Here is a 27609-nt window from a genome sequence, read left to right as displayed (position 1 = left end):
ATTCCATCTGCCTGGCTCCACCTACATCTCCAGGCAGCAGCTGATGAGACAAAGAAATCAACAGCAGAGAGGCAGAAAAATGCAGAAAAATTTATTTCCAGTTTGATTTCAGGGGAAATCAGAGAGAAGAACTTTTGTGTCTAATGGAGAATAAATACAAGCGAGGCTCTTCTCTGAATTCCTGCCAAAGAGATGTGATACACAGACACAAGCGACTGTGGCAAAGCACCTCCTGAGGCATTTAGATATTCCAAACCCCACCACCCCTCTTTTCTCCTTTTCACTTTCCCATTATGGAGCAGATCCTTGCACGCAACAGCAAACATTCTTGCTTGGACACAGTGGCTTCGATAACAATTGCTGGTGTCTTTTTGTCTTGCGCAAATCTACTGTGCTGACATTCAGACTTTCTTACGTGGGCCTTTAAATCCTCGGGCGGCACCCTGTCCGAAGCAGATTGTGGATGGGATCCTGGAACAGAGATGCCAGTTAACATGCATTTGTGAGATCTTTGCCCTCTGTTATCACAGAAGTCCTGCCGTGACCAGTCAACTAGCAGCAATACTCATGCTTTAAAAGACAAAGCTGACTTAGCCTAGGAATGCAAGGCAATGGTGTTGGAGGTAAAAGAGTAATCTTTTGGGGAACTTGATACCAATACAAAATTGACTAATCTCTCCAAGATACAAGCTGCAAGTGCAAAGGTCTGGCCGCACACCAATTTGCTTGGACAAGCTCTCTGCATCGGCCCATTTCCCAACACACACCCCACCATCGCTTAGCACCCCACCACCTATAGGAACACTGGGATGTTTTACACCTTGCATAGTTCCAGGCTCCCAGAGTCTAAATCACCAATGCCAATTCAAAATACAGGTGAAATGCTGGTCGTCTTTTCCACTGATGGGGCACATTTATGTGCTGGACGCCTCTCATCTCTCTTCACAATGGGGAAAACATAACATGCTGCTGGGAAGTTACAGTGTTATTTTTGCAAAAGTGTATGATTGCAGAGAAGAAGCAAGAGAAGTGTGGCCTTTCAGCAACCAGGAGGGTCATGTCAAATTTAAGACAACATTTCTTAATGGCATATAAACTGTTACTCTTGAAAAAGCAGTCAAGTTTAAAATGTCACCTTGGCAGCTGCTTGGCATTACTGAAACCCCATGGACAAATAGAGGGGCAGGTTTCTGTTGGATGGACTACGTTGGCATCTCAGGCGTGACAAACTCAAAGTACAAGCTTCCCTTTGCCAACTGGGATAGTTCAAGAAAAAACACGATATGCTTAGAGGCCATTAAAGTGATCAATAAATGACAATGATTCAGGTGCTGCTTCAGAAACTTTTTGATCACATACTACCTCGTACAGGTTTTATGGTACATGATGAAGAGGACTTCATAAGTGAAGCCAGCATCAGGCAATTTGTTTTCAACTTTTCTAAAAAAATCAGAAAGCATAGCAATGCTGACCTGACTTTGCAAAATGTATGATCCAGAATAAGGCGTTGACCTGCTTTGCTTGTGTCTTGTCCTGTGACCCCATGGGAGCACAGGAAGCTGCAGTCAGTTTCCTGGGAAAGTCAGCTAGGATGGCAAAATTTTACAAAGCAGGATACACACGTGTTTGTGTTTGGGGGCTTGGACTCCAACAGCTTATCTTCAGACCAATATCACTCTGCAGTATCCTGGGAACATAGCAGGGGCTGGCAGAGCAACAGCAACAACGTGCTGACAAAGCTTTGCAGTATATGCTCGCTCTCTTTTTCTTCATGCTTTCTTCTATTTTAAAAGGGCTTTTCAAAAATAAGTAGAAATATCACCTCTTCTATCCCCAGCACAAAACACCCAGAGTGGTATTGCACTATGCAATTAAGACAATATGATCCCAGTCCCAGAAACTGTTGCCTGTGCAGGCATTTGGCTCAGACCTGGATTTATAGAGACGTTTCTCTGGTACTGAAGGGCTGGCTGCAGGCTGAGGGACCTCCATGCTCTCACTGGGCACTACTTCCATGTGGTCTGCCTGGAGTTGCTCTGAGGTCTCCACACTGACATCCATCAGCATGCTCCCATCGTGTTCTGTGGGACAGCTCACGTGCTTGGCACCACTGCGGAAACAAAATGTGACATCCTTTCTCAGCAGCTGACGTGAGCATGGAGCAAAGGAAATGAAAGGGATTTTAAAGAGGTCACATCAGGCCTGGGTAAGTTACTGCATGAAAGAGGCACCGAGATTTGGCTGCACAAAGCACCTGCTGCTGGGCAAAAGCTGATGGAGAGATAAGCAAAAGTATTCAGTGTTACCGCATTATAGCACACAGCTTAGTTCCTAAATGTCACTCTTCAAACCATAACACTTAATGCATGAATGGGCTCCCAAATGAGGCTGGACAGCATCTCCAGTCCAGCCCTCTGCTGTAGATAGGTGATGGTACAAACAGGTTATCTGAGCAAGCTCTGGGACTCCCAGTCCCTCTGTACCTGTACCAGTTACCTGTAGTAGGGCTGCACCACTTCACCAGGCAAGGAATTTTCTCACCATCCCATCCTCAATGTCACTGAAGAATGTTAAACATCAGTGCCTGTATTTTCTGTCATGATCTGGTTATATCAGTATTCCATACCATGACATTTTAGCAAGTCTCAGGTGAGTTCTGACTCTCCAAGAAGACGACACACTGAGATGTACTACAGTTCCAAGAGCTTCCACACGTTCCCCAATTCTGGGTAATGGGGAGTGAAAGGGCTTCTGGGTGCCGGCAGTGCAGCAAGCAGCACAGTCATTGCCTTCTTCTCGTTTCCATAATATATTTATATATTTATATATCCAATAATATTTCTTATTATTATCTTACATTCTTTTACCGTTTGTAGTAAATTTGTTATCTCTCCTTATCTTAATTGAGTTGTTTTTCTTTCTTTCTTCCCGGAAGAGAAGAAAGGGACCCCTTGCCCTGTTGCACTTGAAATGATGAGTTTATAGCAAAAGCAGTGCTTGGATAAAACAGTACAGGAGAGACATGAACCTGCTGGAGTGCGACGAGAGGAGGGCCACACAAATAATCCAAGGGATGGAACACCTCCCCTATCAGGACAAACTGAGGGCTGGGGCTGTTCAGCCTGGAGAAGAAAAGGCACTGGGGAGACCTGAGAGTGGCCTGTCAGTATCGAAAGGGGGCTGTACGAAATAAGGAGGTACACTTTTTAGCAGGGTCTGTGTGATAGGACAAGGGGACAGTGTTGTGATGGGACAATGGTTTCAAACTAAAATAGGGAAGATTTAGATCACATAGAAGGAAAAAGCTTTTTTACAATAAAGGTACTGAAGCACTGTTACAAGTTGCCTGGTAAGGTGGTGGTATCTCACCAGTGGAGACATTCAAGGCCACGCCGGATGAGGCTCTGAACACGTGATGGAGCTGTAGGTGTCCCAGTTCACTGCAGAGGAATTGGACCAGATGGCCCTTAAAGGTCCTTTCCTATTCAGATGATTCTATGACATGACTCTATGAATGAGTGACCAAAAGAGAAAGCTATCTGCCAGGTTTACAAAGCCTCCTTATGCTCTACTCATGCTTTTTGGGAGTAGGAATATTGCAAAGACTTGAAAAGAAAGCAGGAAAAATGCACACTGACAGAGAGAAGTGCTGGACTTGAAACAGCACAGAGGGAGAGAATGAAGACACACTAGGGGAAGGCAAAACATTGTCACATGAAGTCCCACAAACTTCACAGTTGGGCTCTTAAGACAGCAACTTGTGTTCTCTAGAAAGGAGTGGGACAGCAGAGAAGCATAATGTCACTTCTGCATGGAAAAAGCAGCCATGCTGCTGCCGTTCTGCAGTTACCTCCTCACTTTCTTTGGTCTATCGAATCGGAAATCAGCAGGGTACAAGTGAACAGTGACCAAGTGATCCTTCCTGTCTTTGCTGCTCTTGAACTTCTCCGCACAGCCTTCTACCAAGCACTTGTACTGAAAGAAAGGAAAGAAGACACCCCCTGGGAAGGGCGAACGGCCGGTCTGTGCGGCAGCAGGGGCCCAGCTGTGCCCTCACCATATTCTGCTTCTCAGCCATGATCTGGAAGAGCGAGTCGTGCCACTCGGAGATGTGGATGTCCAGCAGGTGCCCCGAGGGGAAGGACCGCCTGCAGAAGGAGCAGACGCTCCGGTGCAGCGCGTTGTAGTGGTGCTCATAGCCCTCCAGTGTGTCGAACACCTGAGAGCAGCCGGAGATGTGGCAGCAAAACTCAGACACCCTGTAAGGGAAGGACAGCACGTTACGGCATCCTCAGCGTGTACGGGATTATACGTTCAAGCCTTATTAGAGGGCTCTGCCCCGCGGGCGCTGGGCACGGCACAGGCTGTCCAGGCTCCAGGCTGCCGGAGCTCAGGGAGCGCCTGGACGCAGCTCTCTGACGAAGGTTTGAGGCCCTGTGAGTGCCCAGGGGCGGCCCACCCGCCCTAGCAGCGCCGGGGGCCCGCCGAGCCCTCCCCCCGCGCGGCTCACCTGGGCCTCTCCGCCTCCTCGGCGCGGCCCGTGAGTGCCTCCCGCAGGTACAGGTGCCTCTGCACGTCGCCATCCTGCAGCGGGGGGACAGGAAGCCGTGGCGCAGCCGCGGGACAGCCCTGCCGCCGCGCCGCCCGCCTCGCCGCGCCGCGCCTCACCTCGAGCAGCGGGTGCTGCGGGCCCAGGCGCAGGCGGCGCGGGGAGAAAGCGAAGGGCGGCCGCGGCGGGGCCGGGGCGGGCGGCGGGACGGGGGGCAGCGGCGGGCGATCCCGCAAGCGGCGGCGGAGGACGGACAGCGGCATGGGCCGGGCCGGGGCCGCGCAGGCGCCCGCAGCGCTTCCGAGCGGCCGCGGCGGAGACTTCCGGGCGGGTAGGAGGGACGGGAGCGGGTCGGGCCGGCGGGGAGCCGCGGGAGGGCGGCGAGGGGAGGGGAGGGGGGGGGCCCGCTCCCGCTCCCGCTCCCGCTCCCGCTCCCGCTCTCTGGGTCGGCTTTGGGCCCGCGGCGCTGCCTGCAGGGAGCCGCCCGGAACGAGCCCGGCGTTGTGTTTGCAGCGCCGTGCTTCTGATACGCACAGCAGGCCGCGGCGGGCGCTCGGTGCGAGCCCCTCGGCTCCTGGCTTCCAGCCTGCGGATCTCGCTGCTGGGAGTGCGGCGGGCGTCCTTACAGCCCGCACAGCGGCTTCTTCAGCCCGTCACCCCTTGGGCCAGCGCTCCCCTCGGAGACCTGTCCGCTAACGTGGTGCCTGGAAGGCAAAGCCCTGCTGCTCTCCACGCTTAGACTGAGTGCAGCAGGGCAGAAGCAGGCAGGACGAGGAGCTTTTCTTGCAGCTCCCCTTATGCAAGTTTCTTTGTTCCCATCCAATGTCTCAGCACACCCCGCGGGCTTGCAGCGCAGCCGGGAAGGTCTATAAATATCTAAGGTGTGGGGGGCAGAGTGGCGAGGCCAGACTGTTTTCAGCGGTATGTGGAGACAGGACAAGGGGAAATGGCAGAAAACTGGAGCATAGGAAGTTCCACACAAATGTGCACAAGAACTTCTTTAGGTGAGGTGATGGAGCACTGGAACAGGCTGCCCAGGGAGGTGGTGGAGTCTCCTTCTCTGGTGATATTCAAGACCCGCCTGGACACCTACCTGTGCGACCTGGTGTAGGGAACCTGCTTTGGCAGGGGGGTTGGACTCGATGATCTCTGCAGGTCCCTTCCAACCCCCAAGATTCTGTGATTCTGTGGGAAGCGTTATTCTCGTTCTTAAACCAAAACACTAACTTGACTCTCTGCCTTTCTTCCTGTGTCCTGCGCAGCGGTGTGTCGGTTTTCTCACTCACAGCATGAATGAGTTCCGCATCCACCACGATGTCAATGAGCTGCTCAGCCTGCTGCGTGTGCATGGTGGTGAGGGGGCTGAGGTGTACATCGACCTGCTGCAGAAGAACCGCACGCCCTACGTCACCACCTCTGTGTCTGCACACAGCGCTAAGGTGGGCCAGAAGGGTGGCATTGCAGCGAGCTCTGCTTGGGGCCTCGCCGGCAGGTGTTGAGCTTCCTTTGCCAGAGCTGGTACAAGCGCTGTACCTGTGACGTGTGTTCATTTTGGGGGAAGTGTTAAAAGGAGCTCATTTTGTGCCTGGCGTGGTTGGTTCAATTTTTAATTAGAGGAGTTATCCACTGGAGAAGTAGAACAGATGAAAAATAGTAGCTGCGTGATTAAATGTCATTATATTCACTCTCAGTAAGTTTGCAGATGACACCAAGTTGGGAGGAAGTGTCAATCTGCCTGAGGGTAGTAAGATGTACAGAAGGATCTGGGCAGGCTGGATCACTGGGTTGAGGCCTACCGTATGAGCTTTAGGCCAGGTGCTGGGTCCTGGGCAGAGTGGCTGGTAAGCTGGGTGGAAGTAAATGATCTGGGGATGTTAGTTGACAGTCAGGTGAACACTGAGCCAGCAGTGTGCTTAGGTGACTAAGAAGGCCAGTGGCATCCTGAAACAGTGGTATCAGAAACAGTCTAGTCAGCTGGATTGGGGAGGTCATCGTCCCTCTGTAATTGAAACTGGTGAGGCTGCACCTCAATGCTGTGTTCAGTTTTGGACCCCTCATTACAAGAAAGACATTGAGGCCCTGGAGTGTATCCAGAGAAGGGCAACAGAGCTGTGAGGGGTCTGGAGGATTAAGTCTTATGGGAGCAGCTGAGGAAAATGGAATTGTTTAGCCTCAAGAGGAGGCTCAGGGAGACCTTATTGCTCTACAGCTCCCTGGAAGGAAGTTCTGGGAAGGTGGATCTTGGCTTCTGCTTCCAGATAATAGCAAAAGGATGAGGTAATGGCTTTAAGTTGTGGCGGGGAAGTTCAGGTTGGATATAAAGAGAAACTTCTTCTCAGAATGAGTGCTAAGTTATTGGAACTGGCTGCCCAGGGAGGTGGTAGAATCACCATCCCTGAAGGTGTTCAAGAAACGTGGGAATGTGGCACTGAGAGACATGGTTTAGTGGGCATTAATGGTGGCAATGAGTTAATGACTGGATAAGGTGATCTTAGATGTCTTTTTCCAACCTTTATAATTCTTTGAACAATATCTGGCTTTTTTTTTTTTTCTTTGAATATCATCCAAGATGTCTGGGATTTAAAGCCTGATACCCTCATGACTAGATGTATTTCTGTGGCCATAATACTGCTTTTCATTGCTGCCTTCCAAATCAGTCCACCTTAATTACCAGTGTGAGGCCAATGCTGCATTGTTCAGTCCAGAACCCTGAAGTGCTCTGCTGGCAGCAGCGGTCTCCATCTTGTCTCATTCCTTGTACAATGCTCTGCTCTGGAATGTTGGAATAATAATGTGCCTTAAACATTAAATATTCATGTGGTCTTTTACAGGTAAAAATAGCAGAGTTTTCTAGAACTCCTGAAGATTTTTTAAAGAAATATGACGAGCTGAAGTCTAAAAATACAAGACATCTAGATTCTTTGGTGTACTTACTGTCAAAGCTCACAGAAGACAAAGAGGTTTGTTTCTGTGTTAGAACTGAGCATGTTATAACTACTTGGCAGTAGCATCAATGCAGTGATTTAAATATGCACACTATCAGATGATAATATTAATTGGAATGCATTGAAGTCAACAGAAAGCATTCAGATCTAGCATTTACTTAAATTTTTAAGCACTGGTGAGAATTACACCACTTTTGATTTAGACCACTGTAAGATGTGAGACTGGGACAGAAATACCTGTGATCTGAGCAGCACACCTGTCTTATGGGCAGACGTGTTTTGCTGCAGTGTGTGCTGACCAGTGTTCACAAAATCTCTTTTGTGTATATACAGACACTCCAGTATTTGCAACAAAATGCTAAAGAAAGAGCGGAACTTACAGCAAACATGGCAGCTGGTGGCAGCACAAATTTCTCCATTCCCTCGTCTACATCCAAGATATCTCTGCAGGAACTTGAGGAGTTGCGCAAGCAGCTTGGCACTGTCACAGCCAACTCCAGCGCACAGCAGGTACTGCTTCTTCCCTCACCTTACATGTAAGATTTTTCCCTGCTGTTCATATGTAGCTGTGATCTTAACTTTTGCTATGTAGGGGAATTACAGATATTCCTATCCATGCAGATAATCTAAATTTGCTCTCAAAATGGCGCTTGTCAAATTATATTAAATCATTGTGCTGTTCTTCATAAAAGTGGCCTTTTCCATTGAAGTCAGGTAAGGGGAGTTGAGTTTAGGCCACAGCAGTTCTCACTGCGGCGTAGTGATGTGATTTCATTTTCCTGTTTCAAACCACGTCCTTAACCCACGCAGATGTTTCCTTTTCTGCCTGCAGCAGTGCTTGCTCAGCAACCTTTATGGCTCATTCTGTCCTTGCTGAAAGCTCTGTTCTCCAGGATGTGTGAGTGCAGTGCCTTGTAAAATTGTTCCCCAAGTAGACAACCATTTTGTCTATTACACTATTGGAATTAGTGTTCTTGAAATAAGTGCTGCAAAATCATTGTTAGGCAGTGATGGGGCTACACTGGTATACTGTGCATATTGGGTTTTTTGCTTGTCTCATTCAAATCCTTCATGGAAGATCGGAGTCAAGCAGTTGATTTAGATCCTGAAAGGGAGATTAATGTCCAGTAGGAGAAGAGATCTTTTAAATAGGATTTATGTATGACTCAAAGAAGAGAGAAGAGGAAGTGGTGTTCTCTGGGATGTTCAAATACAAATTGATTTCCATGCATACTTTTGCTTTGAGGCACAGTTTTGCCTGCAGCCAAAGGAACTGAAATGGCAGCACAAGCCAGCGAGAACAAAGATGCAAAGCTTATGTGCACTTGTTTCCTTCCCACATTCCTCTCACCTCTGAGACCTTCAATGAGAAGAAAATAAAATGACCCTGTGCATATTCCATTTCATATACATAAGGAGCTTAAGAAATGGCGTTCATAAGCATGTCCCCCCTGTTTTTGCACTTGTGGCAGTTTATTTACATCACATAGACCTCTCCAGCTGAATATTAGTCTTTCACCATATTTATTTTACTGATAAAGATCCAGTGCCAGGAATGGAGACTGTTATGGTCTTGTAAAAGCTCACTTCCTTCACAATCAGAGCAAAATCACTGTCATTTTCCACCAGTGTATTATCTGATGGCATTTCATGTGCACCTACTTTTTGGGCAGTGTGAAGAAACTGATTTCAGAAGTGGTCATTAGCCTGTTTGTTTACAAGTGCTCCTTGGATAAGATGTTGCTGCTTTTTCCTTCTGGAAGTAATTTGATGGCTTTTACATGGTGCAGTTTACAAACTAGTCAGGTGACTGGTGCTTGTATGCATCCTGGTTTTGCTCCTACGTGTATGCCACAGCACCAAGGCTTGTGGGAGAGGTATGACAAGGCATTGTTTGATGCGTCCTCCAATAAAAAGATGGCCAACTATATAATAAGTCTGAGACTAGTAGCCTGGATGAAACTGAGAGACTAAAACCTACACTGTTCTACTGAAATATCAATTATTCCACTTCCTGTTTTCAAATTATTGGCTTATAGTAAATTTCTGCTTAAAACTGAAAAATTGTTGCCCTTCCAAACAATCTCTCTTTCTTCATTCTTTTTTCTTTTTTTTTTCTTTTTTTTTCTTTTTTTTTTTCTTTTTTTTTTCTTCTTTTTTTTTTTTCATCAGCCTCTTGAGCTTACACGAAAAATGCTCCGAGATAAACAAAACAAGAAGAATTCAGGTCAGCCTGTTCCAGTATTTCCATCCTGGGTGTATGAGAGGCCTGCGCTTATTGGCGATTTCTTAATTGGCACTGCTCTAAGTACTGACGTAACGGTACCTATAGGTATGTGATGCATAGTGAAAATTATGTTAACATGATATGTTTTGTACTTGTTCAGAAGTGCCGTTCAGATTCTGTCATAGTTAGGATGAAAGCAAAACTTGCTCCTTGAAATCTGTGGAAAGAACAGGGTTCAAAAAAAAACAAACCAACAACACCCAGCCAGACGTATTTTCTTCAAAGTGTTTCTCCTGTGCTAAATTCCAACTCCACCGTTAGTCCATAAGATCTAATCTGCTTTGAGTTTCTCAGTCCTTCTTTCACAAAATATACTGCAGGAGCATCCTATCTGCATTCTCAGCTGAAAAATCTGCAGTTGCCCCTTTTGGGGAGCATTCATCAATCCATGTATCTCATTCTCCTCTCCACTAAGGCTGTGACAACCTTCCTGATTTGCTCCTACTCAGAGCAATAGGGGACTGATCTCACTCTTTTGTATTATAGCTTTAGACTGAGCTGTGTATAGTTTGTGATTTGTAAATTAGATTAAAGAAGGGCAACAGTTGTGCTAGAGGTTCATGTTTCTATTCCCCAAGAAGGTAGATGCACCTGCAGGAATCCTGTAGCCTCTTCCTGGCATGGATTTGTGCCTTGTCTAAGGGGCACATAAAAGTAGAGATCACAAGTAGTTTCATTCTTGAGTGTTTCCCTGTTGTGAAAGGGTTTGTTTAGCTGTATGGGAATTTTAAGCATGTCTGATGCTTACATGTACAGTCCATGTTTTTTTTCTAGGTTTTTTGAATCACATGACAGAGATTCTCAGTCGCATTTCAGATAAATGCTTTTTTTTTTTTGCTTTTTTTCCTCTAGGGATTAACAAATTCTGTAGTGCCCAGAAATCACTGGTAAGATCAGACACCTCTCAACACTGTTTAACGCTGCACCAGCACATACAGTCCTACAACGGAGAGGGATTGTTAGCTGGTTTTGTGAGATAAGACTAGCTGTAGTGAACACCGTAGCCGTCCTGGTCCCCAACCTTTTGATGCACTTCATTATATTTCAGTTTGAGTCCCTTGTACTTCTTCGTATCTGATTTCCAGTTCATTGCATCATTCAGAGACCCTATAGCTTGCAGTTCACCTGTAGCTTTGGCTGGAGTAGTGTTTTGTTGTGTGTATTTGAGTTTTATTCTTTGTATTTGAGTATTTCAGTGGAGGGGAGGTAGGCAATTGTTGGCAAACTCAGGTCGAGTGTAACTGAGCCCATTTGGTTGGAAGAGTGGACAGTGCAAGTGATGTTTTCTTGGCCATGGTTCTCTGTTCACTTGATTTGGGTTTAAATGGTGAGCAAAGGCTTCTATTTTCCTGGACAGCAGGACAGGCTTAAGATTTTGGAGTTGACTGTAACTCAGTTTTATTTCTCTGTATCTTGGTTCAGCTTTGTATGATCTTCCTTTGTTCTCTCTGAATGGTAGTATGTCATCCTTTTAGGCTTCAGGTGCTAGATCATGAACGGAAGATCCAGGCATACTGCAGCATGTTCTGGTTATGTTCTTTTCTGATGTCTCTTTGAAAACAGGTACTCTGCCATTAGCATCCCAAGAATCCATGATTGTGGAGGACTTGCTGTATGTTTTGATTGGTGTGGATGGAAGATACATCACAGCACAGCCTCTCATTGGCAGGCAGAACCGAGCATTTTTAGTTGATCCAAACTTGGACTTGTCCATCAAAGAGCTGGTGACCAGGATTCTTCCCGTAGCAGCAAGTTACTCTGCTGTCACCAGGTACAGAGCTGTCATTTCCTTCCAGTGGACGATATTTTCCTTCAAGCATTGAGCTGCAGAATATGGAATCTGTCATTTTGCATATGACGACTTCCAAGCTAAATTTAAACCTGTAGGGGTATAAAATAAAAAGAGACCATTTATTTGAAATAGCTTTGGCTACATATGATTTTGCTGGCATTCTCCTATGTGGTGCCACTTCGCATTTTCCTTCACCTTGCCTTTGCTTTGTCCAACATCTGACTTAGCACAGGCAAAGTTAAAATGTGCCTGCTTATTGTGGCTTGTCTTTTCCCACTTTGCTATGATTTTCTCCCTCCGTTCTGCTTTTTGCTCTCCTCTGGGCATCCAGGACTAAGACAATCCTTGTGTCTGCTGCTGCCCAGGAGAGTCTACAGCTTCCTAGTTTCTGGTGGCTATCTAAATAATTGTTGAAAGGTCTTAGTGTAAGGTACACCTCACTAACAGCAGAAGTTTGTAATATGGATGCTGCATTTGATTTGATGTCCCCAGAAAATCAGCAAAGAGGAAGAAGCACTTTGAGGAGGTGATTTGTCCAGTCTTTTTTGCTGACTGATTCCAGGTGATATGACTTGCATTCAGAAGCCTCTGTCCACTAAATAAGATACATGGAGCCAGCTAAGACAGATCAGGTGAATCATTAGTCAGAAGCTAGTAGCAGTGCTTTCCATGTGTTTGGTTCCATGATATTGTGTCCTTTTGAGACCTTCTCCTGTCCTCTAGTCCTAATCATAAGGTTGTGCAAAGGCAATTGCCTTGAAAATACTGGCACTCGCTTTTTTTTATAGTGGATTTGCAAGTAATTCTAGATCCCCTGCAATTTAGAAGGAAATCTTTTCCCACAGCTTTCTGTACTAAGAAGTGTGGTGTTGAGAAGTAGACAGGGGCCAGAAAGCAAATGTTGAACCTAAACTTAGCTGAAAACCAGTACATTTTCCAATGCAGTGTCTACTCTTGTGCTTCTATAGTGTCTGAAATCAAAATTCCTGAAAATGTTGGGAATTACCTTGTCTAAAAGAGATTCCGTTTTGCATTTTACAGATTTATAGAGGAGAAGTCTTCCTTTGAGTATGGACAGGTAAATCATGCGCTGGCTGCTGCTATGCGGACTCTGATCAAGGAATACATGATACTAATTACCCAGCTGGAACATCTTCAGAGACAGGGACTTCTCTCGCTGCAGAAGCTCTGGTTTTATATCCAGCCCACAATGAGGACCCTAGAGATTCTTTCTTCACTTGGTAAATTTAAAAAATACAGTCATTATGTTTAGACAGGCACATGACAGTGGCTTCTGAAAACTAGACAAATCAACAATACAGACAGGGAATGTGTTATAATAAATAAGAGGGACTAAGAGGAGAATTGTACTTGTCAGACCTCTGCCATTTTTGAGAGCAGTAGGTCCTCTGAATCATGCCCTGTTGTTATTATACCTCAGAATAAAAGTATTGTGTTGTGTGAAGAGGCACAGTATAACCCATTTGAAAACATATGTGGCATGCACATCCCACAGGAGTGCCTCCTGTTAGATAACTGCTCATACAGAAGTGGAGTGGTTTGCAGCCCTTTCATTAATACCATTTTAATGGCTTCATTTTCTCACTTCCTTGTATTGGTTCCTCAGTAGTTTTGCTTACATTAAACTCTTTGGCATGAGGATACTTTTGCCTTTCTTCTCTATGCAGCCCAGAAAATTTATCTGGACACAAAAATCTGTTCTATATAGAATCTGAAAATGGATGATCTGTCTTGGTATTTATTTCTCCTGAAATATTCACATTTTTGGAACACTACAGTTAGCCATCTGCTTTAAGATTTACTTCAGTCTCAAACTCATGACACTACTGTATTCCTCTTCCTCTGTTCCTTATATCCCTTTTGCCATGCAAAGTGTGAATTTTACTGTGAACCTACCTAAGTCCAGGTGTTTCAAGCTGTATACGTGATTAGTTCAGGGTTACAGTGGGGAATAGATGTGATTTTGAGATCAAAGATTTCATAAGCAAGTCATTGAGATGTGGGATTTTTTCATTAGCACCTTGAAAGAAAAATCTCCATGTATGGTGTAGAAGCCATGTGATACCTTATGTCTACCTGAGTTCAGATCTCACAGAGTCACAGAATGGCTCAGGTTGGAAGGGACCTCAGGGATCGTGAATCTCCAACTTCCCTGCCACATGCAGGGCCACCAACCTCCCCATTTAATACCAGACCAGTCTGCCCAGGGCCCCATCCAACCTGGCCTTGGACACCTCCAGGGATGGATAGGGCATCCACAACCTCCCTGGGCAGCTGTTCCAGCATTTCACCACTCTCATAGGAAAGAACTTCCCCCTGACATCCAACCTAAGTCTTCTCTGTCCCACCTTCAAACTATTTCCCCTTGTCCTGCTGTTATCTACCCTTTCAAAGAGTTGACTCCCCTCCTGTTTATAGGCTCCCTTTAGATACTGAAAGGCTGCAGCCTTCTTTTCTCCAGGCTGAACAAGCCCAGCTCCCTCAGCCTCTCTTCGTAGGGGAGGTGCTCCAGCCCCCTGATCATCTTTGTGGCCCTCCTCTGGACCCTCTCCAACAGCTCCAAATATTTCCTGTATTGGAGGCCTCACACCCCACCTCAGTACTCTGTATGGGGCCTCATGAGGGCAGAGTAGAGAGTGACAATCACCTCCCTGTCCCTGCTGGCCACTCCTGTTCTGATGGAGCCCAGATTACTGTTTGCTTTCCGAACTTCAAGAGCACACTGCTGACTCATGTTAAGTTTTTCAGCCATCAGAACTGCCAGGTCCTTTTCTGCAGGGCTGCTCTCAAGGACTGCTCCTTCCAGTCTGTAAATATGCCTGGGATTCCTTTAGCCCAAGTACAAAACTTTGCACTTTGCTGTCTCCTTGATCTTTCTGATCTGTGTATCTAAATGAAGAACCTTGTGTGTCTTACGTCTGTATTTTTTAATTTCAGCTACTTCTGTGGATAAGGGTGAGTGTATGGGAGGGTCAACCCTGAGCTTACTCCACGATAAGACTTTCAACTACACAGGAGACAGCCAGGCCCAGGAGCTGTGTCTGTATCTAACGAAGGCAGCCAGCGTGCCCTACTTTGAAATTCTGGAAAAGTGGATATATCGAGGCATCATTAATGATCCATACAGGTAAAGGACAGTTAAAGAATGAAAACAAAATGAAGAAGTTAAGAAATACCTTCCCTCTCATGTCCATCTTTGTGTTCCCTTCTCACGTCTGCATCCTCTTCAGGACAGGGGTGAGCTCTATTCTTATAGAATCCTATTCTCGTAGCTCACTGAATCCATGTTAATGTAGTCCACTAGCATGATGATCTGATTCAAGCTAACAATGCTCTCTAAAGTTTCTTGGCATTGGTAGAATCATTTAAAGCATTTTCTGTGTTTATGCAACATTTCTGTTGTCCACATTTTCAGAATGCAAAGAGGGAAGAAAATGAAGTTAAAATAGCTTAAAAGAACGCTTTTCTGGTGCTGAGAAAGCAAAGGCCAGCTTTCTCGCCTGTACTCTGACAGCCAAATAGCATTTGACTTGATTCCTGAGCGCTATATAATTATGTTTCTGTTGTAACTGATTGTGGATTAGCACAAACACAGCACAAAATGCTGCCTGTCTTAGTGCAAACTAATTTCAGTTCTTGATTGAAATATATCTTCATGAGACCTTATTTCTGACATATCATATTCACACTGACCATATTAACAGGTCAAAAAAGTAATCCCCATTGTACCACCTCCTGCTTCTAAACATCTGCTTTAACTGTCCAGTGAGTTCATGGTGGAGGAACACGAGTTGCAGAAGGAGAAGATTCAGGAAGACTATAATGACAAGTATTGGGATCAAAGATACACGGTTGTTCAGCAGCAGATTCCCTCTTTCTTGCAGAAAATGGCTGACAAAATACTAAGCACAGGTAGGTAAACATACATTTCTTTTTTAAGAGGAGTCTGAGATGATCGTTGCCATTGTTTTTGTAAAGAGAAATTAAAGGATTGCCCAGCTACAACTTCTCAGAGAAACAGAAAAATTAAAAGCAACTCTAAATCATATACATGAAAATGTCGGAAGGAGTCCAGCAGCTAAAGGAGCTTTCTGTCTTTCTGCTCTGGTACGTGGATACAGTTTTACAGCAGCTAGATAGATGAAGCTAGATGTGTGTGGTTTGAATACTGTGTCTTTATTTGGGCACTTAAAGGCTGTGTGCTGCCTGATGGTTATCATTGCTTCTTGCTGCAACTACAGACTCCTCAAAAACTGTTTTTGAAGTGCAACACCAGATTTTCTTGGCTGTCTGTAAAGGTATTTTACCACCAGTGGGGACAGAAAACATTTCTAAATCACTTCTTAAACATAATATTAGTAGCCTAGTTTAATTTCTGTGTCATCTTTTGAAAGGCATCTAAATCCTTTCCAGTTTTAGGTTGAACTCAATATAAGATTTCACAATATACCTGCTATTCCATTTGGTAACAGTGATCTGGAGGCTTTTCTCGTGGCAACACATACAGTTAGTGCAAACGTGGATCATCTGTTTTCTTTTCAGGGAAATACTTGAATGTTGTGCGAGAATGTGGACGTGATGTTACCTGCCCTGTGGCTAAAGAGGTCATCTATACTTTAAAAGAGCGAGCATATGTGGAACAAATAGAAAAAGCATATAACTATGCTAGCAGAGTTCTTCTGGATTTCCTAATGGAGGAGAAAGAGCTTGTGGCTCACCTAAGGTTTGGTTTATTTTCTTAAATACATGTTAAATAGGTTGGTTCTGATTGCAAATATCAGGTTCTAAAGTTAACTCTCTTTTCCTGGGATATTCTCTCTGTTTCTGTTAGAAATGCTGACCTGAAAAAAAAAAAGAAAAAAAGGGAAAGATTTGTTTTTTCCTGAAATAAAATAAAAAAGCAATGTAAAATTGTGGAAATATTGGATGTGAGGGACCTTTAGGGTTCTCTCGTCCAACTTCCTACTGAAAGGCTACCACCAAAACTATGTCTTGCCAAAACTGGCCACTGGGCTTAATCTGACTTTATCTGACTCTGTCTTGAAATTGCCTGCAACCACAGTGGCTTAAGCTGTGCTAGTACCATTTTTGCTTCAAAAAGTGGCAGTGATTATGTATGTTCTCTGGCAAGAAGCAGACTTCATCTTCCAGTTTTCTTGAGAGCTATTTCCAATCCCATTGCAGTTAACTCTCCCTGAAGCTTGGTGAAAATTGTAGTTGGTGCATCATACTATAGCAGAAGTCAACACAAGCACACAAGGAAGTCTTCAGAAGTCTTCAGTACAGACACTTGGACAAGAGAGTCCATGATTCTGCTCTGAGATGGCAGCTGCCTCTTGGATGGATCTGGACTCTGGATGTTGGGTTGTTGTCCAGGATAGCAGTGTAATCCATTGCCTTGCAGTGTAGTGCATACTTTTATTCTCAAGGTACATTTTTACAGGAGCAAAAGAACAGCTGCACAACAGCGTTCTGATTGAGCTGACTGGAAGTAGGACAGCACACATTAAAAAAAAAAAAATTCCAAATAGGTTATTTTTGTCTGTTAAAAAAGCAAGTTAAAAAACATGTTTTTTTTGAAACATAATCAATGATCTTCATTTTCTTGAGCAGATCTATAAAACATTATTTCCTGATGGATCAAGGGGACTTTTTTGTTCACTTCATGGATCTCACAGAAGAGGAACTTAAGAAGCCTGTAGATGACATCATAACTACTAGGCTAGAAGCATTGCTTGAGTTGGCCTTGCGAATGAGCACAGCCAATACAGATCCTTTCAAGGATGATTTAAAGGTAAAAAAGTGTGTAAGCGGAAGGCTTACCATGTATTGAGGAAATCTCTGTGCCTATGAGAAACTGCTGAAAATGCAGTGAAAGAAAGAAGAATTGATGGCTATATTTCTGTAGGCCTTCTCTGGGTGAAGTATGTTTATTTCATTGACATTAACGGTGGGAAGTTCTGATCAGGCAGCAAGGGGCTGCATTTTCTTGTTGATGTCTGAGCACAGAGAAAGTGCTTTTGAGTGGCATCAGGATGAGGTGAAAGCAGTAATGTGTCTCTCACCCATGTTCTCAAGCTTGGATGCCCAGTTGGGAGTGCAAAAAAATCCTTGATTATAAGTTCTCACTACTGATTGTTGCAGCTCAGTTGAAAGCCTTTACAAATATGAACCAGCATACAAGCTGTACTTGGGGAGTTTGAGATGACTTTATAAACAGCACAGCAACACTGCTTTGCTGTCTGCTGCAGCACTGTCCAGATGGTTCCATTCCTCATCGCTCCCTAGGCTGATCCAATGACTTGAGTCACTACTCTGATAATTTGCTACTTAACTAGTAGCAACTAGTTACTGGTAGTTGTGAGTACCCCATGGCTTCATTGTTTTCCTGCTTTTCTTTATAGATTGACTTGATGCCCCATGACCTCATTACACAGCTCTTGAGAGTATTGGCCATAGAAACAAAGCAGGAAAAAGCCATTATTGGTGCAGATCCCACGGAACTCACTCTCAGTGGTCTGGAAGCATTTTCCTTTGACTACATTGTTAAGTGGCCTCTGTCCCTGATTATAAACAGGTAAGGTATCCATCCACTTAAAAAAAAAAAAAGGCAGAAGCCTTTGTACAGGTTTACAACACATTTCCAAACAGCAAAATGCTGCAAAGTCTGTCTTTAAAATGACACTAAAAGTTGTTGATAAGTGGAGAATGATTGCTCCACTTGTTCCTCTGGTAGACTAGAGCTTGTCTCTTCAGTACAGTCCTACCAGGCCATGCCTAAAATATGCATGGAAAATTGATTTTAAATGATGGAAAGATGTAGATCAAGGGATACTTTATGAGCCTGGTCTCTGTTTTTTTTTTTTTTTTTTGTGACCAGTCCCCCAGCTGTCATCTGTCCATGGCTTTTTGAAGGATCTTTCTGAGAGTGAACTCTCATTTAAGAATTTCCGTGTTTGCAATCAAACATTTCTCAGATGTGGAAGTGCAAAAAAGCTTTCTGGTAGCCCTGGTTGCAAACTAGAAGGATACTACTGGCTTTTGCTAGAATTATTGCAGCAGGCCATTTCGCATTAAATTGAGTTAGGATAAACAGAGTGCTTTGTTTTTCTGTGGTGACTTGCTTCTCCACAGAAATTGGGCAGTGGCAGACTGTGAGCCAGGAAAATGGGGCAGGCAGTGGTAGGTGCTAAATGCCAGCAGTATCCCCTCACTTCTGTGAAGTTATCAGTTGACACAATGGAACTTCCGTAATGACACAATGTCTCTGAAATTATGTCTCTTTCTTTCAAATTGGGTATATTAACTTTGATGGTAACTATGGAAGTGAAAATACTAAGTGGTACAGTTTCACGAACTGTATTGGCTGGAGCTCTGTGGACGCCTACACTGAAGTGTCTGAGCACAGACCTGCACCCAGTCCCCGAGCCTATAAATAAGCATCCCATCTGCTTCTGACAGCGTGTTGCAGGCAGGGTGATGCTGCCTATAGCTTGGTTGCAGTTTTTCTTAATCTTTTTGGAGAATCCTGGTGAATTATTTTGGCAGTCGTTGCAGCCTTGCTGCAGCAGTGACACAACTGCAAGCTTTCAGACCTCTGTCCCAGCTTGTATGTGAGTGATCTTTCTGCAGGTTGATCAAGGGCGTCAGAGAAGGAGGCGCATGAAGTACCTGGTGGCAGGAAGCGTGAAGGAGGGACACTTCAGGAGTAATTCTTTGAGATGATTACAAATGCTTTTTTTTCATCTGTTGGAATTGTTTCAGTGAAGATCTGTGCGTCTGAAGGCGTAAGGAGCATATTGTGTTAAGTCTCTTTGCCTCAAAGTAGCCTCAGCCTTCACAGCTTAATCTGTCAATCAGAAGAGAGCTTAATCTGAATGGTTTTCTCCTTTCTTTCCAGGAAAGCACTGACAAGATACCAGATGCTTTTCAGACACATGTTCTATTGCAAACATGTGGAAAGGCAGTTGTGCAACGTTTGGATCAGCAATAAGACAGCCAAGCAGTTCTCCCTACATTCAGCTAAATGGTATGGCTTCCTTTTCTGCTGAGGCTTTGGTTTTCCTTCTTCCTAGTTAGATGCATTGTGACATGAATTGGATTATTTTGACATGGAGCAGATAGTTGCAAAGTTCTGACTGGCAGAGGGAGGTCAAACGTAACATTTTAGGATGCAGTAGGAAGTGTCTGCTCTGTAATCTTCGGGCTGCTTGACTTGTTCCTCTTTGATGGCACAAAGTTTGGAAAAGGAATTGTAGGAACACACAAGTGTCCTGAGTTGGAAGAGACTCACAAGGATCTTTCAGTCCAATTCTTGGCTCCACACAAGACTACTCAAAATCCAATCCCTATGTCTGAGAATGCTCCTTGAGCGCTGGCAGCTTGGGGCTGTGACCTCTGCCCTGAAGAGCTTGTTCCATGCCCGCCACCCTCAGTCTCAGATGGTCTCACAAGGCAGGCCTGTGGTACTGCAAGGAAACACCTTCTATCTTGTCTATGGCACTCAGTTCTCACAAGGTACCCTCAGCTACCTTGGCACTGACCTCAGCCAACGTGAGCTCTTGCTCTCTTGACACCGTAGAAGGATTAGTGGAGGAGACTTGGGAGGATCTGTAATGCAAGCCCCTGCTCACAGCATGACTGCCACAAGTGGACAGGGTACCCGTAGCTGAAACATGATGGGAGGGTCTCCCCATTGCTCTGATGGCTTGTCCTAGTTTGTTGAAGGCTGTTCTTATTTTTGATGTCACAACCTGAAACCTTGAAAGGAGCTCTGTATAATTCTGCCATTCTAATTTTGAAGTGAAATGGCATTGAATATCCTAGATATGGGTGATTTATTTAAATCCAGGGATCCCTGATCATACTGATGGATAGGATATTTTCAAGTATTCATTTAACAAGTGAATGTTTACGTGCTAGAAAGAAATGTGAAACATTTTGCATGTTATATTTTTCACTGCTAGCAAACACGTCTCACTAGTTAAAGTGATAAAATGGCTTTAATACTGTCCATTTATGGTTGGACGTGATCAGATTACAAATCTACTGTCTAGTGCACAGCAGGTTCAAAACTCTGAATCGCACAGTTGAGGGGAAAGTTGTTTCCATACATGGAAGTTAATCAGAGATGTTCTGCAATAACTTTGTAATCACTCTCAGACTGCAGCAGGGAATTTGCTAGGACAGAAATAGTTAGCTCTGCTTTGCTTAGCTGTGCAAGCTTGGTTCTGTGTGGCATTTGCTAGCTCAGAGTTGTGTGGGTGTGATTTCTCCCCTAGGTTTGCTGGTGCTTTCACACTGCGGCAGCGAATGCTGAATTTTGTGCAGAATATCCAGTATTACATGATGTTTGAAGTGATGGAGCCAACATGGCACATTCTCGAGAAGAACTTGAAATTGGTGAGTGTGTGTGCTTGAGAGAAGTTAGAACAGAAATCTTATGTTAGGAGAAGATGTCTTGTTCTAGTTACTGTTAAATGTTCTATTGGAGGAACTGTTCTTATCACACTACTGCTGTTCTGCATCACCTTTCTGCTTTGTTAGTCATGTATCCCTTTCCTCTATCGAACCCTCCTGTCTGTGCCCAACTTCCATGCTCTCTTCATCCTGTTATGGAAGGGTAGCATTCTGCTGAGCATCACCAAGAATAAAAAGGTGTGGATAAGGAAGAAGGATGTGAGGTGCAAAGATCACAAGCAGGTCCAGACATCTTCCTCTGATTCCTTGGCTGACTTACAGCTCTCTTAAAAGCTGTGTCTGTGCTTTCTTGTCTTTGGAACTGCGAAAGATTAACCCTTTGAGGCAGGAAGAGGCCTTTCACTTTATTTTTCATGTTAGGACTATTTGTTATAAAAGGGTTTTTCCTCTTCAGATGGTTATTCTTCTGGTCTATTTCCACTAGGCTGGAGAACTTTTCCACTCCTGTGATGTCTGAGAGAGGCTAAGCTCATTTCCTGCTGGTTTTTATGCCTGACGAGGGGTTATCTGGGCAAAATACGCCTGACCTCTCCTTTCATGGACGTACAGCATTCTGGGCTGAGAGATTTTCTAAGTGTGTAAAGCAGTGTTCCTGGTTCATTGATCAAAATAAAGTCAGTCACTTCTCCAGAAGTTAACTCTTTGCCCTAGCACAAGCTCCAGGTACCAGTTTTTATCTCCTGATGGGCATATGAGATGCCTTTATCACCTCAGAAAGAAGCATATTCCCAGTAAGCATCCTACCTCCCTGTTTTAAGCCGAGAAGACCCCAGAAGAATAGAAGCTGACATTCCAGAACTGATTCTAGGCTATTGAAGAAGCCCTCAGATGCCTTCTGAAATGTGATGTAATCAATTCAGATTAGAAGGTTCCAGACAACAGAGAAAAAATCTGTTACTGGAAGACCAAGGATTTGTCTCTCTTAGGTAAACACATCTCTCCTTTCCCTTTTTACCTGACTGCAGTAGTGGTCTGGACTTTTGAGTTACCGTTAGGCAGGTGGAATTCATTAGGCAAGTGAACGATGATGCTTGATTACTGGCATATCAAGTGAAAGCTACAGCAAAGCTGTGAATACATGTTATCTACCTTGCCATCAGCCTGGCCCAGCCTGCAGCTTTGTTGTTTCCCCGGAACACATGCCAGAGCATGGCTGGAATTGCCTGGCTGTGGCTGATTTCTGGCATACAGACTCTTTGGACAAGACTCCATGGGAGGAAAACATTAAAGAGCAAAAAAAGATGGCATCCTAGGTTGCTTTGGCACTGTTAACTAAAACAAGAGCAGAGACATAGGCTGCCTGCTCTTTGTTACACAGCAAATGGCTCCACTGGGTTCTGTGCGGTACAGGATGAAATTTAGGCTTTGATCCTGAAGGGAGTTGAGCAGATACATTGGCAGTGCTGGTCTGGAGCTTTGGTGTCCTGGTTTGGTTTTTCATTAATGTACTATCCTCCAACAGGCTTCTAATATTGATGATGTTCTGAGCCACCACACGAGCTTTTTGGACAACTGCCTGAAGGACTGCATGCTGACCAACCCTGAGCTGCTGAAGATCTTCTCCAAACTGATGTCTGTCTGTGTCATGTTCACAAACTGCATGCAGGTATGCACAGTCTCCCCCATTTTATGCCAGCTACTCTGTGTGCTAGGCAACCATGATGATCCCTTCTTTTAACATGATTCCTCTCTTGCTCTCAGAGTAGTTGGAAGAGCTTTTCCCACCCACCAACAGGCTTTATGAGCTCAAACTTTCCTCCACATCATTTCTGTGTCTGTTCCGTCCACAAAATTCTATGTGCTCTTCTTTCCCAGTGTTGGAATCAGGTTCCTGTGGACCTAATCGCCTCTCTTCATCTATTCTTGCAGCAGAATTTGAGATGAAAACTGTAGAGCTGGCTAGGTTTTTGTTCTTGCAAAGGCCAGCTGAGGACCAGCCATGAAGACTGATCTCCTTAGGCAAACTCTAGTCAGTGTATCAGGGAGCCTATTTAAAAACAAAAGAAAACTAGACACCTTCCTTTGGGCATATTAATTCTGTAAATGTAATCTCAGGGTTGGCTTTAGTGGGGATTAACTAGCTGCAGGGCTAGGAGGGTTGCATCAACCTCATGCATTGCTGTTGTGGAGGAGATGGGTTTTAACCATGTCCCCAACCCTCTGCCCTTTCCAGAGGTTCACCCAGAGCATGAAGCTGGATAGCGAGATGGACCGGCTCAGCCTAGAACATGGCACAATGCTGGGCCCACCGACAGAGGAAGAGCGTGCTGAAGAGACCGCAAAGAAGAAGCTAACTAACAAGGTGGGGCGCTGGGTGCATTGATGGGTTCTCTAAATGTTGCCTGGGGCTGCAGCTTGATTGGAGCGGCTGTCCTGCCTCCTACAGGTGGACCTTTCTGGTTTCCAGCACACCTCTGGCCCCAAAAGCAGAATCTTTGTAGAATGTGGGGGTATTTCTGAGGACACTGTGGAGCACTGATGGCGCTCCAAGTCTGCTTTGAGGACCTTGTCTCTCACAGCAGTCCCTGCCATTGTTCTTCAGTTCTTAGCTGTATTTCCAGCTGCATGCATGAAGGTGGATGAGCCAGTAAGCTTGGAGTCTGACAGTCCTTCCCTTTTGTATATGAGATATTTGCCTTGTCCGTGTTTCTATATTTTTCCCTGTTTAGATGCATGCTTACTAAGCCACTTGTTGTGCTCTGCTGTTAGCAGAAAATAACCAACAGCATATATTTGAGTATTATTCTACTGGGGTCTACTTTGGTGTCTTCCCAGATGGGCAAAGCAAGGTTTTTAACCACTGAAGATTTTGCAGCTGTTTTGAAAATGTTATTACAGTGCCTGAGTTACCGTTAAGTTTTATTGGCAGTATTTTTGACCAGGTTTTGAAAAAGGGATGGGATAGTTGCATCTCCTTGACAAACACAAATCCTTTGTCTTGGTAGCTTTTAGCGGAGCATGCTGACAACCTCCATCTGACATCTGGCTTCGAAGCAACAATCAGCAAGTTTGATACTAATTTCTCAACGCATCTACTGGATCTGTTGGACCGGCTAAGCGTTTACAGCACCAATGACTGTGAGCACAGTATGCTTAACATCATCTACAGGTGAGCCAGGGGTTTTCTTTCAGTAGCTCAGATTCAGCCCAGAAGCAGTGATTGCTGTTTTATAGCTGTGTGTGTCTGCCTCATCAGAGGAAAGACTGAAATTGCAAGAAATGTCACTCTGTGTTTCAGGCCATGCTTTGAAAAATAGTCTTTTGAATTATGTGAATTTTTTCTGTTCTAATGCACGTGTTAGTTCACATTGCTTTATGAAGTATTCCAGCAGGAGATGGGGCTTTTGGATGTCACTGCAGGCAGTACTGGTCATGGCCAACATAGTGCTGATGGCCAGGTTGCCTGCTCTTTTCATAGAAGAGCATTGTGACCCACAGTCCTCGAGTCTCAGCAGGAACATGTGGAGATCCTTCTGTTGGTGGCATCACCCAGCTCAGTCCCAGGCTGGAGCTGCTTCTCACCTTGCTTAGAAATGCAGAACAGTATCAAGTCCCTGATCATCCTTTTTGTCAAGAAACAGAAGTCCTGCAGCCTTCCATCACACTTAATCACGTCGTGCCAGAGATTACACCAATACCTTTTCTGGCAGTAGCTCAGGTGTCAGGTGTCTTCCCACTGGCACTATTCCTAACTTAGCAGAGGTTCACCTCTTGTCATTGACTCTCCACCCTTCTGTAAACTGTTTATGGTTTCATAGGATGGTGGAAGCTCGTTCTTGTGGTGCTGCACCATGGAGACTAGTGTTGCATCCCATTTGATGCCACGTCCCTGGTGCTGTGGCTGGGAGTTGACCCATGCAGAAGCTGTGCAGGCAGTGCTCCCAAATGCTACAGACTTGTTCTTCACAAGTTCTTCCTGCTTCTGATGAATAGAGAAGGATGGTGATTCAGCAGGATGTAAGAAAACAGAATGCTTCCGTTGTCTGTTTGCACTAAGGACAGTGACCTAAAACTGCGTCAGGCTGTTTTCAGAGCAGGGTCTGAGGCCTCTGCCCCCAGGCACTTCCACATCCCACTTCTGTAGAAGGGCTGAAAAGGAAATAGTGTGTCTTAATGCTGCCAGGGCATGCATCACTGTCACGTCTCCCAGTCAGGACTGCATAGGACCATGCAAATCTTCACTGAGGTTTTTGGCACAGATGGACTTTGAGTTACAAAAGCAGGTGTCTCGATTTCCTCATCTGAAATATTGTATGTTAGCAGGACACACAGCAGAATGTGTCTTTCCATTTCCAGGGGCTGCTCAATAGCATTTTAAGAAGTGGAAGCACCACGGTGAACGGCCACACAAGACATTTAGCTCTCATTCAGCCTGCACAAATTATCAGATCCAGTCGTGGACACTGTAGCAACAGGAACCCAGGAACTAGAATGAAAATGATTGCATCTAAAATAACATACTTGAGAGAGAGAGAGAGAGAGAGAGAGAGAGAGAATAGATATCAGTGGGACATGCTGATCCTCTCTTACGAACTATAACCACAGATCTTCAGCATGCTGAGTGTGCTTGGGTATCTTGGCTTCATCAGCAGTGCTGACAGAGAGCTGGTGGCTGCAGAAAGTGCCCACAGTCACTGCCCAGTTGGGAAAGGGTGCAGCATCAGAGCAGAGGGAACTGTCAGGTGGATGACTTTGAATCCAAATGCCCTAAAATCTTCACTAATTAAGTGCTGCTAGCACTCATCCTTCTTTCACAAATTTGGAAGCAACAGGAAGGCTGAGTTGGAGGAGGATCACTGAGACATACAGAGTGATGCAAAAAAGAGTGAATGTGTGCTCCAGCCATAAAATGAGAATACTGAGTGAGAGTGGGGTTTGGAAAGCACTGCACCTATCCTTAGGAGTTATCAAAGATAATTTAATCCTAAAAACAGAGTTGGAAAGGAACAGGATGTAAATGAGTCCTGACCGTGTAAGCCCATAAGTTGGAATCAAAATTCAGTAAATAATCCTGCCTTAGTGTCATGTGTCCTTTGCGTAACATTTAAAGGACAAAAGGGATGTAAGCTGCTCAGCCAGGAGAAAGCAGCTGATAAATTCCATCTGTCGAGGCTGTTTTCCCCAGTCATGAAAAATATCAAGGAACAATTTGTTGCCATTTCTGTAAGATTGTTAAGCAACATGAAACTCAAATGTTGTGCCCATTCCGTAAGTATTGGAACAACTTATTTGATAAATGAGGAGAGTAATTTCTGTGTGATGTGCAGGCTGCTGGCCCCTGCTGCTTCGTGCTGCTAGGGTGCACATTTCTCATAGGATCACAGAATGGTTCAAGTTGGAAGGGACCTCAAAAATCAGATAGTTCCACTCCCCCTGCTGTGGGAAGGGTTGCCAAGCATTGGATCAGGTTGCACAGGGCCCCATCCAGCCTGGCCTTAAAGCCAGCAGGGATGGGGCAGTCTCAGCTTCTTCGGATAGCCTGCGCTGGGGCCTCACTTCCCTCTGAATGAAGAATTTGTTCCTAACCTAAAGCTCCCCCTCTTTCAGTTTAAATCAATTTCCCCTTGTCCTGTCACTGTCTGCCTGCCTGCTTGTAAGCTCCTTTCAAGCGCTGGAAGAAATATTCTCAGTTGCATGACAGCGTTGCGGAGAGATGCCTGGGGGAGGCCGCAGTGGAGTGAAGCTGGGTGGTTCTGTGCGATTCTGTGCCACCTGAGGCACTGCCTGGTTTACAAAGGAGATAGGCTGATGCTATTGGTGGTGCCGCGTGCTGCAGCAGCGTGTTAACCCACTCGGGGGCGTGGGGCAAGCAGGTTGACTCCTTCCTGTGCTTTGTCCTACAGGTTGGACTTCAACGGGTTCTACACTGAGCGCCTGGAACACATGTCTGCAGAGCGGAGCCAAAGGGCAGCCCCACCCCCCCCCCGTGCTGCCGTGCCAACCCCATGAAGGAGATGGAAGAGCACTGGAATCTCTGGAATAAGCATGATGGATCTGCTCTTCTGAGAAGCTTTTGTGAAGCCTTTTTTTTTTTTTTTTTTTTTTAAACTACATTGTAAAATGATATCTTTATGTGTAGTAAAATAAAAGTTAAAGAAAAAAAAAAATAATCAGAGTTGTCCTGTTGGCACATAGCACGTGCTGTTGTTTGGTGACCAGAGCATGGTCTGGCCTAGCGGAAGCCCGGTGGGGGCTGCTGGTGGGGGGCCGTCTGATCTCTGCTCAGCCCGATGGCTGCTCTGCTCCAGCGGCCCCTTTGAAGCTCCCCGGGTTCCTGTTGAGGACCGTTGCTCCTTGAATGCCCCGCGGGGTTTTTGTGCCTACTCATTTACACACACATCCTAATCTCAAAAGGTGCTGTGTCCTGCCTCCAGTGTCCCCAGCATGAGGTACACTGACACACACAACTTCAGCTGCCCCAGAACTGCACTTCCTAACTGGCATTTGCTCACTTCAGGTGTGGGTGTGGTTGGACAGAACAGCACAGGGATCCCCACTCCACTTTCCCAGGGCTGAGCTATGACTCTGCATTGAG

The 27609-nt window shown here is 45.2% G+C and overlaps 2 protein-coding genes across 5 annotated transcripts; one reads left to right on the top strand and one right to left on the bottom strand.

The window, feature by feature from the left end:
* Window positions 1-76: 76 nt before the first annotated feature.
* On the bottom strand, window positions 77-4833 carry ZNF511 (zinc finger protein 511). The gene is made up of 6 exons (XM_031602554.2): window positions 4669-4833; window positions 4511-4584; window positions 4058-4259; window positions 3851-3975; window positions 1931-2110; window positions 77-471 (listed from the first exon to the last, which is right to left on the bottom strand). Exons 1-6 carry the CDS (start codon window positions 4810-4812, stop codon window positions 402-404), a joined length of 795 nt encoding a protein of 264 aa, XP_031458414.1. The 5' UTR covers window positions 4813-4833; the 3' UTR covers window positions 77-401.
* TUBGCP2 (tubulin gamma complex component 2) lies at window positions 4781-27100 on the top strand. Of its 4 annotated transcripts, none has more exons than XM_031602552.2 (18): window positions 4781-4880; window positions 5812-5988; window positions 7381-7509; window positions 7828-8004; window positions 9667-9826; window positions 11345-11552; window positions 12615-12814; window positions 14532-14721; window positions 15361-15506; window positions 16137-16317; window positions 17208-17388; window positions 17999-18171; window positions 19495-19623; window positions 20876-20996; window positions 22537-22680; window positions 23248-23376; window positions 24020-24183; window positions 26918-27100. In XM_031602552.2, the coding sequence occupies exons 2-18, from the start codon at window positions 5839-5841 to the stop codon at window positions 27021-27023; spliced, it is 2688 nt and encodes an 895-aa protein (XP_031458412.1). In that variant the 5' UTR covers window positions 4781-4880; window positions 5812-5838; the 3' UTR covers window positions 27024-27100. The 4 variants fall into 4 exon arrangements, with proteins under 4 accessions (XP_031458412.1, XP_090000819.1, XP_090000818.1 ...); XM_090144693.1 differs by lacking the exon at window positions 4781-4880 and adding an exon at window positions 4934-5348; XM_090144692.1 differs by lacking the exon at window positions 4781-4880 and adding an exon at window positions 4934-5553.
* Window positions 27101-27609: the final 509 nt, after the last annotated feature.

This window comes from Phasianus colchicus, chromosome 8 (assembly GCF_987193195.1).
Source record: "Phasianus colchicus chromosome 8, bPhaCol1.hap1.1, whole genome shotgun sequence".
NCBI lineage: Eukaryota > Metazoa > Chordata > Aves > Galliformes > Phasianidae > Phasianus > Phasianus colchicus.
This window is presented reverse-complemented; position numbering and strand designations above follow the sequence as displayed.

What these genes read in the sequence shown, in the direction of transcription:
- ZNF511 (XM_031602554.2), bottom strand. Translation starts at nt 4,812, where the DNA reads ATGCCGCTGTCCGTCCTCCGCCGCCGCTTGCGGGATCGCCCGCCGCTG. An exon ending in CGCAGCACCCGCTGCTCGAG is followed by an intron (nt 4,585 to 4,668) that starts GTGAGGCGCGGC and finishes CCCCCGCTGCAG; the next exon opens with GATGGCGACGTGCAGAGGCA. An exon ending in GAGGAGGCGGAGAGGCCCAG is followed by an intron (nt 4,260 to 4,510) that starts GTGAGCCGCGCG and finishes CTTCCCTTACAG; the next exon opens with GGTGTCTGAGTTTTGCTGCC.
- TUBGCP2 (XM_031602552.2), top strand. Translation starts at nt 5,839, where the DNA reads ATGAATGAGTTCCGCATCCACCACGATGTCAATGAGCTGCTCAGCCTG. An exon ending in TGTCTGCACACAGCGCTAAG is followed by an intron (nt 5,989 to 7,380) that starts GTGGGCCAGAAG and finishes GGTCTTTTACAG; the next exon opens with GTAAAAATAGCAGAGTTTTC. An exon ending in AGAGATTCTTTCTTCACTTG is followed by an intron (nt 12,815 to 14,531) that starts GTAAATTTAAAA and finishes TTTTAATTTCAG; the next exon opens with CTACTTCTGTGGATAAGGGT.